Source organism: Micropterus dolomieu, linkage group LG02, assembly GCF_021292245.1.
Source record: "Micropterus dolomieu isolate WLL.071019.BEF.003 ecotype Adirondacks linkage group LG02, ASM2129224v1, whole genome shotgun sequence".
NCBI classification, from domain to species: Eukaryota; Metazoa; Chordata; class Actinopteri; order Centrarchiformes; family Centrarchidae; genus Micropterus; species Micropterus dolomieu.
Window position 1 is genome coordinate 2,614,713 of NC_060151.1, and position 15,404 is coordinate 2,630,116.

Below are 15,404 nucleotides of genomic sequence, written 5' to 3' on the forward strand. Positions count from 1 at the left end.
GCTTTCATGTTGTTTACGCCAAACTCTGACCCTACCATCTGAATGTTGCAGCTGAAATCCAGACTCGTCAGACCAGGCAACGTTTTTAAATCTTCTGTTGTCCAGTTTTGGTGAGCCTGTGTGACTTCTAGCCTCAGCTTCCTGTTCTTAGCTGACAGGAGGGGCCCCCGGTTTGGTCCTCTGCTGCTGTAGGCCATCTGCTTCAAGGTTGGACGTGTTGTGCGTTCAGAGATGGTGTTCTGCACACCTTGGTTGTAATGAGTGGTTATTTGAGTTAGTGCTGCCTTTCTGTCATCTGGAACCAGTCTGCCCATTCTCCTCTGACCTCTGACATCAACAAGGTGTTTTTGTCCACACAACTGCCTCTCACTGGATATTTTCTCTTTGCGGTCCAGTCTATGGCCCAGTCAAAACCTGCTCAATCACATCTCTTACTAGCCCCCACCCCCTTTGCACTCTGTTTCATGTGTTACCCCCCCCACACACACACAAAAAAGCAATATCTTCAGACGGCTGCCACCAAATGCGCGAAAATAACCGATATGTTTGCTACCGGGGCTGCGGTAGCTTCAACATCAGCTGTGGTACCCTGCGTAGTGCAGGCACAGACACTTGAAGGAGTAAAGGAGAGCCGTGGCCACTGCCAGTCTATGGTGATAGCGAGTGGCAAAGTGAGCAGGAGGAGAGAGGAGGTGAAACGGTAAGCATGGAGTAGCTCATCCTTTAGGGAGGGAGCAGGGAGGGAGGGTCATTTACACTGGGGACGCTGGGGACACGTAGCCACCACTTTTTGAAAGCATTTGTTAAAAATGTTCTGAAAAATAGCTTGCTCCAAATGTTAATTAACAAATAAAATGTTATGAAAAAGGTTTATTTGCACAATAAGCCTGCAATGCAATGTAAATGTAGAAGAAACCTCTACATTGTCCAAAAAGTAACCTAGGCTAAACACAATAATAAGCTACGATGTCTATGAAGATTCTCAGTCATCCAGATCATAGTTATCCAACAAAGGTTAAAATCCTCATCCTTTGGATGAGGGACGAAACGTCTTCCAGTATCTTCAACCAAGTCCAGTTGCCTTTGATTTTAAGCTTCGTTGAATAATAAGCTACCCATTACTGCATTATATTCTATTACATTTTTAAATTTTCACCTGCCACCTGAATTTTGTTCTTCCCTGCTGCAGAAAATGTCCCCAGAATGCAGGAAATTAAGTGTTAAATGCTCAAAATCTTCTGGGGGAGGCAGGGCTGGATTGGGACAAAAAAATCGGCCCTGGCATTTTTGACCCAGGTGGCCCACCAAAATCGGTCGGATACACCTCACCCCATCCTTCCATTTGAGGACTCAGATTAGGGGTGTGACGAAACACTTTAGAGACATAACATTCCACAAGATTGGCGCCATGACAACAAGACAAGAACATATTTTAATAGGCCTACTATTTAGAAGGAAAAAAAATTATTGATGAAATAGGAGGCCCCAGTCCAGTCCTGGACATTGGGTCTCATACTACAGCAACAACACTGCAGCTAACACATGCACTCCACTAACACCATAAAACAACCTGCTCCCAGCAAAAGACAGACTCCACGAAAGGATAAAAACAACAATAAAGGTTTATGTGATGAAGCCTGTCAGGCCAAACGAGATTCAGAGGATGTCGGTGAAAACAGTCACATCAAAAAGGCTTGGGTCACTGACAGTCACGTTAGCTCGCCGGCTAACGCCGAGCAGTTGCTGCTGTTATCTGGTGCAATATTTCTTTCCACATTACTTCACCAGCTTACGCAACCCATATTACTATCCTGTGCCCCACCAGTATTATGTGAAAGTGTTGATTAAGCCTGCAAGAAAGGATATAACGGTTAAATGCAAATGTGAAGTGATTTGGTTATACCAGCCTATAGTGATGCAGGCAGGCTAACGTACTTTAGTACGGATCTTCTGCTGTTTGCTTTGTAACATTCAATTTGGACTTATTTTATACCGATTATGCTCGCTCATGAGCTCAAGCGAGCACACGTACGAGCACACGCCTGGTTGCAATCTTAAAACCGCACCGCCAGTGGCCGCTGAAATCTATGGAGGGATTATTTGGTCAGAACTAAGACTAAAAGTCTAAAACTAAAAGCCTAAATCGAAAACTAAAAGTCTATATCAGAAACTAAAAGTCGAATTCGAAAATGAATTTGGTATTTAGGACAGGTCATTTAGCCATTTAGGATTGGGGATTGGGGATTTGGGGATTGAGGATTGAGTTGTGTATGCAAATGAGGAGGCGTGGCTCAAAGTCTGCAGGGAGGGTTTGGAAGGACTGAGGCGCAGAGGCACTTTATGGACTAAAACATAGTGCCCCTTTCAAAAACACTACAAACTGCATCTGTTCTGCCTGTGTGTTCTGTGCTTGAGTCCAAATCCCTTTATTCCTGTGTTTGTGTCTTGGCAAATTGTGACACTCTGCCTTTATAAAGTGTATTTTCCATACATTTTGTATTTTCTTTGTTGAATTGAAACAATATATTAGATAACAAATACAGTAAATGAAATGAAAATGTTAAACATGGATACCATCACTGCACACACTATGATGATGAGTCAGTCTAATGGGTTTTGTGTTGGATAACAGGGGGTTGTGGGTAATGCGGACTGTTCATTAATAAATTAAATAACCATGTGATGAAGACATATGGCCGTGCTCTGATCTGCCTTTGGCTGGCACTGTGTGTGTGCTTCTGCAAAAAAGTCTAAAAAAATAGAGCTGAGTGGACGGAGTTGAAAACTGAGAGGGAGATACAGAGGAAGAGATGGATAGATAGACAATAGCCACAAGCAGTGTGTGGGTTGAATGTGCCTGTGAGAGAGTCTGTGGGCTAAGAGTGGGAGTTATCTGCAGAGGGATGGTTTGACCTCTTTCTCTCTGCGACTGCAGCTGCCTTTAGGCTCTACACTCACACAGCACATGGGAGTAATAACATATTAGTAAAGAAGAGAGAGGACTGGTGAGATTTGTGTGTTGCTTCAGTTGAAATGATCAGAATAGTATCATCTGTATTATTCCATTCTTTTAGAATGAATGCTCTTGCCCTTACGTCACTGGCCTTAGGATGGGAGTTGGCCTTTGAGCACTGCATTGTGGCAGCTGCTGTTACTAAATAGGAAGGGTGTGTTAAATGCACCGGGCAGATTTCCTCATCAAGATTAGTTAAGTATAAATTTAACACATCCAACCTAAATGACAAATATTTTGTGCCTTCCAAAATGATCCAAATGATATCATATGTAAAGATTTGATATATAGGTTTCCCACTGACAAGTAAACCAGGATGCTTGGACAGCAGGGGGTAAAAAACACATTGCCACAATGTCGTAATGATAGCTTAATTATGCACGGATTACGCACACCTGCTCCTCATTAAATTCAGCAGCAGCAGTATATCTACTCAAGATTGTTCAGTCAGCTACCTTGGTAGTACCTGTCAGGCCTCTGTAGTGATTGCTCTTGCTTGTTTTATTATAATTATTTCCTGCTCACTTATGCTCCAAGACCACACTTTCCTGCCTGCTTTTTAAAAAGTCTCCGTTTGCTCTGGCCAGCCACTGCCTGCCACTCTTCACACCACCTCCCATTATCCCCAGCTCACTCCATCTTCATTCCCTGCTTCCTTTGAAATAAATAAATAAATAAACATATTTTATGTCATGCAACCTGCAGAGTCTGCTTCCAAAATCAACTAGTCACTTAGCCTATACAGTATGATGTGCATTTTAACCACAAGGTCACCCAAACTCCCCATAAGAGCTAGTAAGTAAACAACAACAAGCTATTTACTGGACCTCTGATCCTAGATAACATATACTTAGATAAAGGAACATCTTTGGAAATACCCTTATTCACTTTCTTTTGGCAAGTGTTAGATAAGAAGGACAAGTGCTGTGTACAAACTTACCTTTACACAGTATTTTGATTGGGTTTCAGTAAGTCACTTTATTTCTAAATACTGACCAAGTGCATAATTACGCTATCATGGGAATGTGTTTTCTACCCCCCTGGTGCATCTTGGTTTGTTTGTCAACTGGAAGCAAAAAAAAAAAGCAAGCAAAAAAAAAAAGAAAAAAAAAAGAGATATATAAAATCTTTACAAAAAAGACAAAAGCTTACATGCATAATATCTTTTTGTGTCTGGTACCACTCCCATGTATGGAGCTGGAGCTAGGAGACAATAAACTTAGCTTAGGGTAAAGAGTGGAAGTTGTTTAAAAATGCCTCCTAACGCCCCCAAAAGCTCACTAATAAACATACTCTCTCACACTATCTTGCATGTTTGATCTATACACACACACATACACTTAACTGGAAAAAAAATGTATAAAGGAATATTTTTGGTTTGACAGGGAGTCATACTGTAGGTATTTTTTGGCAAATACCGGCCAAGCTCAGTGACTTTTTGGAGTCCTGGCATCCACCAATTCTGTCTGCTGGTAAGAGGCGGGAGGCAAACAGCACTCTTAAGTGTCAAAATTATATGTTTTGTACACCCAACGATTCACCCCATCTCCTCAATGTCTAACAGTGAAAACCCACACAGACCAAACAAACTATGCAACATTGCCTCTGTCACTTTTACATTTCTTTGCTGTCAATACTGACGAGATAGCAAGGAGTATTATGAAAAAAATCGTGTGTGCGTGTGTGGATGCTTGCTGTTGTAAAGGAAAAGGTATGGCTTTGGTATGGAAAAGGAACATTGTGTAAGATGTTCATGTATGAAATGTTAATGTACTGCAGATCCGCACGCTCCCCCTGCTCTCATTAAACTGCAGCTCAATATTTTTCTTGGAGGTAGCGCGTAGTGCGAGCCAAACCATCACTTTCAGGACTCCTTGTTCTTCTTTAAAATGAAGATAGGCCTTAATAACTTTCGCTGTATCTTTGGGGTCATTTTCATGCTGCAGAATAAATTTGGGGCCAATCCGGTGCCTCCCTGATGGTACTGCAAGATGAATAAGTATCTGTCTGTACTTCTCAGTATTAAAGAGACCGTTATTTCTGACCAAATTCCCAATTCTGTTTGCAGAAATCTCGCCTCAAACTCACAAGGAACCTCCACCATGATTCACTGTTGCCTGCAGACACTCATTCTTGTACCGCTCTCCAGCCCTTCAGCAAACAAACCACCTTCTTAAGCTGCCTGTGGTGTAGCCTGGCCAGAGTGGCTAGGAAGGTGGTAGGTAGGCAGACTCCAACATCATATGTTTGCAGAAGTGATTATTTTATTGACCATGGTCGGCAGTACATGGATAATTCAATCCAAAATAACAAAAGAAAAGTAAGGCATCAAACTTATAGCAACACTAACACGAGGCACGTATTCACAGCAGCACACCTTCACCTCCTTTTTTCCCCCCTGTTTATATAGGGCGGTCAATTCACACCCAACTGCTTCAGCCCATCCCGTTCTGATGCAGGTTGATCTACTCCACAACATCTATATCTAGAAATCTCTTAATATTTGGAACTTCGTTATCAGTTCACTCTGCTCCCACTGCCTAGAAAACAGGTCAGGGTTATTCACACATTTATTCATAATAATCAAAAACAACCAAAAGAAACATTCCTATAAAGAAAGAAAACCCTCTACTTGGTTTGGCCCGGTGATGTCATCCATGACCACCCTATTCCTATAAAACAGGAAATGCTTATGCCGGCCCCTCCCCAAACAATTATCCTGCATGGTGGAACTGAACAAAGGGACGAACAATTGTAAGTATTAACACAGGAAAACAATTAAGCCATGTTTAAACTTGCAACCTAATAAAATTGAGCTGAAGCTAACTTATGACTATGTGTTTACTCTAACTTACCATATGCTTTGCACTCGCCTGTAACATAATACAAACACAAACAACCCGGAATAGTAAGTGGTGCACTTTTACACAAGCTATGGCAAATTACCAAAAAACATAAACGTTTATGTATAAACTAGAAGGTCATGGCCTGTATGGGACAAGTGGTGAGCAAACCCACTTCATCACACTGCCAAATATTAAAATTGTTTGCTCATTGCTCCGGAGCACCTGCTGCCATTTTTCTGCACCCCCCAGTTCCTGCGTTTCCGTGCATAGTTGAGTTGCTTTGCCATGTTTCCATGTCGAAGCAATGGTGTAATCTAGTTATTTGTAGTTTTTTTTTTTTCCCTCCCAGCCTCATGCACACCTGTCCCAGAGCGACACCACACTCATTTACGCATACACATACATGTAAATGAGAGCATTCTGAAAGAGTGCTTATGTGTTATCAACATGTCAGTTTAATTAAGGAACACAAGATTGGAGACTGGACCGATTTTCTACTGTTTAGGGTTTATCACCATCTAACTCAGCCAGTTAAGAGCTACATTTAGCCTTAGATGTTATATGAATATGGCTAACAAATATAACAAAGATCCAGGAGGACCACAGTCTGGTCTGCAGTGGTCAGTACCTTGTAAAAGTGGTGCTGATTGGTGTATAACTCACACATTCATCTCATATTCATGGTGTTTAATTGGCTGAGAAGCTTGAGTCGGGTCTGAGGGGTGGGTGCAATGTGTATACAGAATGTCACTCACCCTGAATCAGCCATCCTCTCGGCCAGTATACGTGCAGCAGCATTCTGGATCATTTTTGTGTTTAATGTTTGCTTTTGTGAGTAGCATAAAGGTAACTAAAACTTATTCTTGTTATACAACCCTGTGTTGTAAAATGATTGACCTTGAACCTTGTCGCTTGAAACCTGAAACCCCCAGCTCTCCTACAGTGAGAATGGACTTTTTAGTGAAGTAGCAGAAATCTTAGATTCTGTGTTTCTTTTCAACCATCGCAGACACAAATTATTATTATATATATAATATTTTATTTATTATAAAGCAGTGATAAAGTCTTAAAACATGTCTGAAAGGGGCCTCCACTCTGTCATGACCCCCATTTCATCACACCTGCCGACCATATTGGAGGTCCAGAGTGTAGTTTTGAAATGAGAATCCTCCTCTTCTTTTTTCCTTGGTGGGGGATTAGTTTTCCACCGTAACCATGGAAACCGCCAGCGAGAGGCAGGGGGCAGGGAGGAGAGGATGTACTTTATACGGCAGCAGATGGGAAACACCAAACCTTTGGCTTGCGGGCTCAGTGGGCTTCTGGCTGCAGTTTGAAAACAAACACACATATACACACAGTCTGACTGCAGTCTGTCACCTCTGCCAGGACGTGGGACTTCATTCTCATTCAAATTCATTCTGGTTCAGTTTTACTGTCATCACACAGTACAGTATTGCGCAATGAAATGCAGTTGCAGCCCCCTCCATGCTACACATAGAAAATGTCTGAACAGATTAACATATTTAAATTAGAATTTTATTTAAAAAATGGAACAAAGTAGCACTAAAAGAAAATAAGAAATAAAAAGGAAACAATTATCTTTCCAAGAAAAATACATTAATGTATATACATGCAACATGTAAAAAATAAAATAGGCCTACAATATGTGTGATATCAGTGTAGCAGTATGCAGATAGAACGACTTGTTTATAGTGGGAACGGGGGTAGTGGTGTGGTAATGTGCAAAACCAGCCTAACAGAAAGTTCCATGTAATTTATTTATGGTGGAGTTGAGGAGTCTCACAGCCTGGGGAAAGAAGCTGCTCTGCAGTCTGGTGGTACAACAATGGATACTTCTGTAACTGTTGCCAGACGGCAGCAGGGTGAGCAGCCCAGGGCTGGGTGGGTGCTGACTTTTAGTATCCTTCGGGCTCTGCACAGGCACCTCATGGATATCACTGATGCTCCCGAGATAGCTACCAATGATGTTCTGGGTGGTTTTAATCACCTGCTGCAGAGCGCTCCTGTCCTGATCCTTGCACATCCCATGTCAATGAACATGTAGTGCATTGTTTGAATTTGCGTCTGAGGGACTGTAAATAGCAGCAACAAAAACACCCGGGCAGATAATATGGTCGGCATAAAAACATAAAAGATCCGACTCCTGGGGAACACTGTCACTGAACTTTGACTACATTTGACCACCAAGCACCACTGATGTAAAGACAGAGTCCACCTCTCCTCCTCTTACTGGAGTCTTGCGTTCTGTTGGAGAGGAACATGTTCCACCAGCCGAGTGTAATAACGGAGCCAAGTCTCTGTAAAGATGTGGGCACAACAGTCTCTGATTTCTTCTTTTTATTTTCCTGCAATGGGACCACAGCCAGGTGTAGACTGGGTAGTGGAGTAGCCTAATCAGGATGAGCTTAGCTCTTACCCTGGCTCTCTTTGCCCTCCTCCTGGGGTGATTTAGTCCAGCTGGTCTGGCTGGGTGGTCGGAAGATGTGGGCAGTGATCATCCTCTGCGCTTAATGCCTGTCCTTGATTTTCAGATGTTGATGAGTGTTTTTCTGTCATAGGAAAAACAGGCTTCAGTACTAAAAACAAAACAAATAAAAAGAATAATGTTGTAGAGTTTGAGGGAGATGCTGACTTTAGCATGTACATGCACCGCCGTCTTGATTTTATCTTCTTCTTTTTGGTTTATTGCCATTTGTGCCACTGCTTTGTGAAGTGCAAAGTGACTCAAAGGCTGACATGGCTACTAGCCTGTCTGCCTATTTGCCCAAAATCCAGTCTGTGTTTTCTCCACTACATTTCCCAGAGATCAACTACAACTCTTTTTTTTCCCTCTCCTACAGCTAACTGATGATGGATCTATTCCGCAGAGGAGAGCTGGGGCTGCTGGGAGGAGGAGAGGGGCTGAGAGATGATGTGGGCATTTCCGATATCAGCTGGTCACCCACTCAGCTGCCAGAGGACATATATCCGGCATCAGGATTGGCCCTGGCCGCCGCCTATCATGACATCAAGACCCGGCTGGCCAGCCTGGAGAGAGAGAACAGCAGCATCAAGAGGAAGCTCAAACGCTATGAGGTCAAGGTGGAGAGCAGCACACACACACACACACACACACACTATGCGCCCATTTATACACACAAAATAGAATTAGATAGAATAGAATAGAGACTTGTGGAAGGCCTGAATGCATTCTTTTCTGTCCTCCAGTTTCCTATGATCAGTGAATTTGGAGAAGAGAGGACACTATGCTGTTCCTGTGAGCCCATCATCAAGGATACCAGTGAAATCCAATCAGAGACCACCAACCTACAGCAGAGGATCAACTCTCTCACTCAGGAGGTACTCTGTAATATTATCAGTGCTTACTAGTTACCAAAGTAACTGTAGATATCTGGGAACATGGAAATATTGCTTAGTGTAGGGACAACGTTCTCGAGCAATCAGACGATCAGACACCAAGCAGACAGTTTAGTTAGATTGTTGAAAGCGGTATCTCTCAAGAACTGGCAAAGTTACACAGCTAGTAGTCGCATTTACCTACTGATTGGGGGCATCTATTAACGCCAAAGAAGGTGAACACCTACAGTGATTAAGAGGCAGGTAGGCAAGCTGAGAAACAGGAGTGAAGTCCAGTACTCAAAGAAAACATATCCATTAAGAGGCAGGCAGGAATGAAGTCTGAATAAATCAAAATTTAATAATCCACACATCAAAAGCAGGCGAGAAACAGTGAACAGGCAGGTACACTAACAGTGAAAGACAAGCTGACAACAACACCTGGGAGACAGAGACCTATATACACACACAAGGTGGCGCGATGATTAAACACAGGTGTAAGGAATTGAGAAATCAACAGGGAGGATACATTTTCAAAATAAAACAGGAAACTAACACAACACAAACCATGAAACTCTCACAGTCAGTTCAGTAGAGAACTAGACTACATGCACTCTTAAACACATGTAATCAGGCTTTTTTGATTTCTGTGTCTTTCACAATCTTTTAATAAGCTGATTAATGATTCAGTATCTTCTGTTCAGTTTGAAAATGTGTTGATAAAGATTTGTTCATGTACTGAACACCTCTACAAGGAGACAGGTGATAAATTAAAGTGTCCTTAATCTCATCTGGATAATTTGAATTTATTTATGATTTGAATGAATTTTTCATTAAACAATAGGAATAATGGACAGAACAGAACAACAACAAACAAAAGTAAACTGGAATTAACCATTAAAACAAAGCGTGAGAGCTTTCTCTTTTCTTTCTCTGTCAGCTCCAGAAGAGTAAGGAGAGAGAGGAGAGGTTGGAGGAAGTCATCCAGGCTTACGAGAAGATTCACATAGAGAAAAGCAATGTCCAGAGAGACCTAGACAAGATGGTAAACATGTTTCCTTGCAATAATTTTTTTTTGCTACAGTGTTAAGCAGAAATTTGGGTTTCAGTTTCACATGTTTTTGTGCGTGGCAGACAACTCTAGCAGAGCAGCATGTGGAGCAGATCTGCAGCCTGGAGTCGGCTCTCAGACAAAGAGAAACTTCCCTGCACAAACTCAGCGCTCAACTCCGCAGCAAAGATGCACATCAATCTCATGTCCATGCCAGCCTGGACGTACCCAGAGGTGGGTTTTGGACCCTAATCTTTTCCTACCACAAGACTTAATCATGAGTTAAAAACACAAAATATACAATTGAACATTTGCTAATCCCTGCCTTCTAATTACTGTTTCTATATGTGTCAACCTTATCTTTCTTGCATATCACATGCAGTATACATTTATTACAGTGTCAGGTTGACCATCGACATTGGTAGACAACAGCAGCTTCTCGTTTCTAGCTGGCTTCCGTAAATTTTTTCTGCTGAAATGACAACCGTTATACATGTTGCATGAGCTTCAGCTACCAAACATAGGCTAACGTTAGATTCTTAATAGTTAAAGCTCAGTTGTGAACTCTAAAGAAGTCTTAAATATGCATTTAATGGCACCTTCAACTGTTGATTATGTTGCTTTTTTAAAGAGGTGGTATTATGCTTTTTGGCTTTTCCCCTCTCCTTTATTGAGTTATATCTCTTTCTTGTGCATGTAACAGGTTTGCAAAGTGAAAAAGCCCAAAGTCCAGCCCAAAGGGAGTTCCTATCTCCCACAGAAAACACTTCTCTGAACTGCCTGAAAACAGCTCGTTTGTAGTCCACCTTTCATCCCTGTGACGTCACAGGGATGAAAGCTAAGTGCGCCTCAAATAATGCTCGCCAAGCGGCTACTCCGACAACACCCTCAAAAACACCGGTGGAAAAACAGTGAGCTGCAGCACACACCTCCGCTCCCTTCCAAACACTAGCTACCCTCCAGGCAGTCAATGGACAGGAAGTTGTTACTGTGATGTAGAGACAGAGCTCAGTTAAAACTTTATGGATGAAAGATCCTTTTGTTACAGATTAATAACTCACCACTCTGAAACTCTTGCTCCAGTCCATGTTGCCAAGCTGGTCGGCAACATGTACAGCTGAAACAAAGCCGTGTTTACCGGCTAGTTGTCCTTAACTAGGAACTGCGCATGTGTAACTCCCAGCGAAGATCATTTAGAGACAAGATGCATCACTCTATAGCTAAAACGAAGCATTCAACACAGGGTGAAAAGAGGAGCTGCAGCAATGTGCAGTATGACAAAAATATGGTGTTTTTAGAAAATGAAACCATGTAAACCTGTTCTGGTACAACCCTAAATAAGATTTTGAACCTAAAAATGAGCATAATACCACCTCTTTAACATAACCTGTAAACCCTCAAAATAAGGTAGTATGAAATGCTATTGTCCTTGTGCTGATTTAAGTTACAATTGTTGTTAGTTGGATATTTAGTAGGGTATAAACACATACAACACGTAATAAATCCAACCAAATAAACATTCTGGTAAACATGACTGCAAACCACAAACGTAAAAAAAGAAAAAAAAGAAAGACAATACTAATGATTTAGGATGTTTATACCTCCACTGATATCATGGTAGAGCAGCCAGAAAATATGAAACTGACTGAAACTCTTGTGTGTCTGCTTTTTTGTCAGAGGGCCGTGGGCTGACGTTGCAGAGCTCCCGCAGTCTGGACGCCCTGTCCGACCTGAAGCTGCAGCGACTGGAGGCTGAGCTGGAGAGGGCACGGCATCAAGCTGAGGGAGCCTGTCATAGGGAGAAAGAGCAGAGGGCCGAGCTTCAGAGGCTGCAGAAGGAGGTAGCCCAGCTACAGGAAGCACAGAGACAGGTAGGCCTGATGCTTAAAAGGCTGTATGTACTGTATACACCTGTGGTACTATCTAAACCAGTGGTTCTCAGACTTTTTCACATCAAGGACCCCTAAACTGACAAAAATTACACCACGGACCCCCATTTGATAAGACCCATGACCTAAATAGTCAGACAGTCTGTCACATTGAGGGTAATTATATAATTAATGAATGGTGGTTAATATAATAAGTTTTAAATGTACAATTACAATTTCAACTTCTTGCTGGGGACCCACCTGGAACCACCTCAAGAACCGTTGGTGGTGATCTAAACCACTGGTTGGCCATAGTTAGAGAATATGGGACTATAAATCATAACTAACACTTTATTTACTGGTTATTCATATGAGGTAAAGCATGTAATGACGAATTGGCTAGACCTTTGTTAACAGAAATAGCAAATTATAGAATTTAGACCAATGAACTGCAAACAGCTGGTGGCTGGAGGACAGGACCGCAGACCGGTGTTTGGAGTGTAGGACCAGAAGTTGGAGCACAGCCACTGGAAACTGCTGCAGCACAGGAATGGATGACAGCTGCCACTCAGGCTCAAGTGCATTCCTACAGCGGAGCAGACATTCATTGCATTTTGCTTTGTCATTTCAAGCCTTACCTCATTATATGAATTACCAGTGAATAAAGCTTAAGTAGCGGACTAGCTAGCTCAGGACAGAAAGGTTGCAGGGTCACAAACCCGAGCTTTATCAACTGGAGTGCAGGCTCGATATTAGCAGGCCGAGGTGCAGGCTGGTTACAAGCAGACCGAGGCGTCATCTTTGTCTTTTCAACAAATATTATTCACTCTTAAGAAAGTCTCTCCTGATGGATCTAATAAAAACTCATCAATGAGTCACATGTTGTGTGACATATTCCTTTATTACCATGAACACACACTGTAGATTGTTTTGAATCAATCCCACATACACCATCCTGCTGCCCCGAATACTCACTAGAGCATCACATGTGGATTTGTCTTCCTCGGAAAATAGTCCCCAACAAGTGTCATGTTGTTTTCAGTTGTTTTAGGATTTTTAAAAATTTAACTATGAGCTGTTTTCAAAGATTTAGGTATTTAAGAACCAACAGGGCTTCCACCATATGATATGGTCATCCTCAAGTTATGTTTGGTTTAAAATTCTATAGCGGTAACATGTTTGTTTATACACTAAGATGGAAGTCATGATTCTTTGGTTTTAGCACCTGAAAACACTGGTAGTGAAGTCGGAAAGTATAGAAAGGCAGGGCGACACAGCTTTATGCTTTAAGGCTTTCATTATTATAACATAGCTCATCAACACGGCTTACCAATAGTCCTTCAGAGCTGCTTTCAATCCAGCACATCTTTAGCACCTTCCAGTGCATCAATCGCATATCACAGTCTTTGTCAGTAGATAGTTGAATCAGCTGATTGGTGGTCACTGAGTTAAAACATGCTAAATTTTGGCTCCAAACAGACTTTACTCAGTAGCTCCAACTTAAACACGAGTAACGGTTGATAGACACAACAAGCCTAACCACAGGTCTGTGTCCGTCAGTCGCAGGAGATGCCCCCACACTGTGAGCACTGTGATGTGGAATGGATACAGAAAGCTGGGGACGAACAGTGAGTCGTATTTCAAAGAAGAAAATATTTTTAAACCTGTCTTGTTAGTTTGTATGTACAGTATGTATATGTATATTTATTCAGTCACTTTCTTTGTGTTGCAGGGTGAACCTGGCGTTAGCCTACACTGAGCTAACAGAGGAACTGGGTCGTGTTCGGAGTCTGACTGTGAAACAGAGTGACCTTCTGCGACATGTCTCACAGGAAGCCGGTAGGTCACCTGACTGACTTCTTGGATTATGGACTTCCTGGTATCATTAGATATTTTAAAGGTGGGGTAAGCAATTCTAATCCAATACACATCTTTTTGTCAGATTCAGTGAATATCTCCTCATGGTGCGTTAGCTGTCCGTTCTGTGTGTGCTGAGAAAAAACCTGGTGTTTGTACTCAGCCCTGGCTCTGTAAATGAGAAACAATCAAAATGTCGCGCCATCATCTTATCTAACATTAGTTACATTACTTGCTGTGTGGCTGTTCGCTCTATATCATGGTATTTGTCATGGCGTTAGATTTCTCCATAATGGCTTACTCCACCTTTAAAGCAGAGGGTAGTTGAATGGTTAGATTATAATAATAATAGTGGCAGTGGTTGTTAAGCAGGAACATGGGGCTAGCAGGAAGCCCGTTTACCACAGATCCAGCACAGCCCCGGAGACAGAAACACCTGCAGAAAGCGACAGAAGAAGAGCGGAGAGGGAAGAAGCAGAGTTAGTAACATGCGATAAATGGATAAGAATGCATACAGATGGAGATGCAGAGGAGGAGAGAGGAGCTCAGTGCATCATGGGAAGTCTCCCAGCAGTCTAGGCCTATAGCAGCATAACTAAGGGATGGTTCAGGACTCACCTGAGCCAGCCCTAACTATAAGCTTTATCAAAGAGGAAAGTCTTAAGCCTACTCTTAAATGTGGAGATGGTGTCTGCCTCCTGGTTCTTGTTAGTACTTGTGCCACAACATTCTGGATCAACTGGAGAGTCTTAAGGGACTTATTTGGGCTTATTAGGTCAAGCTGAAAGGGAATTTATTAGATTTTGATTAATTTATTTCCCACTTTAAGGTTGTTGAAGATTCACTCCAAACTACAGTCAACTGAAACGAGTGGGGCCTTTTACCATTCTCTTTCTCTCTTTCTCCACCAGTTTCTCATCCTCCCCCTGCTCCTCAGCGTCTCTCCCCCACCTCCCCCCAGCACCCCTTACTCTCCCCTGACAGGCTCCTCCCCACCCCCTCTCCTCCTCTGTCCCCAAACGACGGCCCCGCTTCCTACTCCCATCAGCCAACCAGCAGCCGTCTACGAGCAAAGTTCCAGGGTCGCCGCAGTTATTCAGAGGTGAGACTAGAAATGTTTGGTGTTTTTTATTGTGGGAAAATTAGGATTTACTACTTAGACAAGTTCTTTGAACTTTGAACCTTCTCGCCTTTTCTCAGGTATCTGACCTGTCAGCCATTCAGAGGCCAACAGCTCGCCTGATGAATGATCCAGTATCCACCCTCCCCAAGTCCAGGCCCCTTCTGGGGGAGATGCATGGTTACGGCCAAACCAAAACTCAGCTCCGTACCTCCTTGGTGGGCCTGGTCAGACCGGCCTCAGCTCACGGAGCTGGAGGGGAGAGAGGAGGAGGAGGGGGAGGAGAGAGAGG

At 42.6% G+C, this 15,404-nt stretch overlaps 1 protein-coding gene across 1 annotated transcript in view; it reads left to right on the forward strand.

Annotated features, from left to right (window-relative positions):
- The window catches only part of LOC123967475 (TANK-binding kinase 1-binding protein 1-like), a 31,595-nt gene that overhangs the window by 12,987 nt on the left and 3,204 nt on the right, over positions 1 to 15,404 (forward strand). Inside the window, exons 2-9 of the mRNA XM_046043582.1 lie at positions 8,721 to 8,961; positions 9,088 to 9,219; positions 10,157 to 10,261; positions 10,351 to 10,501; positions 11,945 to 12,138; positions 13,696 to 13,763; positions 13,868 to 13,974; positions 14,904 to 15,032. Coding sequence (XP_045899538.1) covers positions 8,728 to 8,961; positions 9,088 to 9,219; positions 10,157 to 10,261; positions 10,351 to 10,501; positions 11,945 to 12,138; positions 13,696 to 13,763; positions 13,868 to 13,974; positions 14,904 to 15,032 — 1,120 coding nt within the window. The 5' untranslated portion in view covers positions 8,721 to 8,727. The remainder of the gene's footprint in view (positions 1 to 8,720; positions 8,962 to 9,087; positions 9,220 to 10,156; positions 10,262 to 10,350; positions 10,502 to 11,944; positions 12,139 to 13,695; positions 13,764 to 13,867; positions 13,975 to 14,903; positions 15,033 to 15,404) is intronic.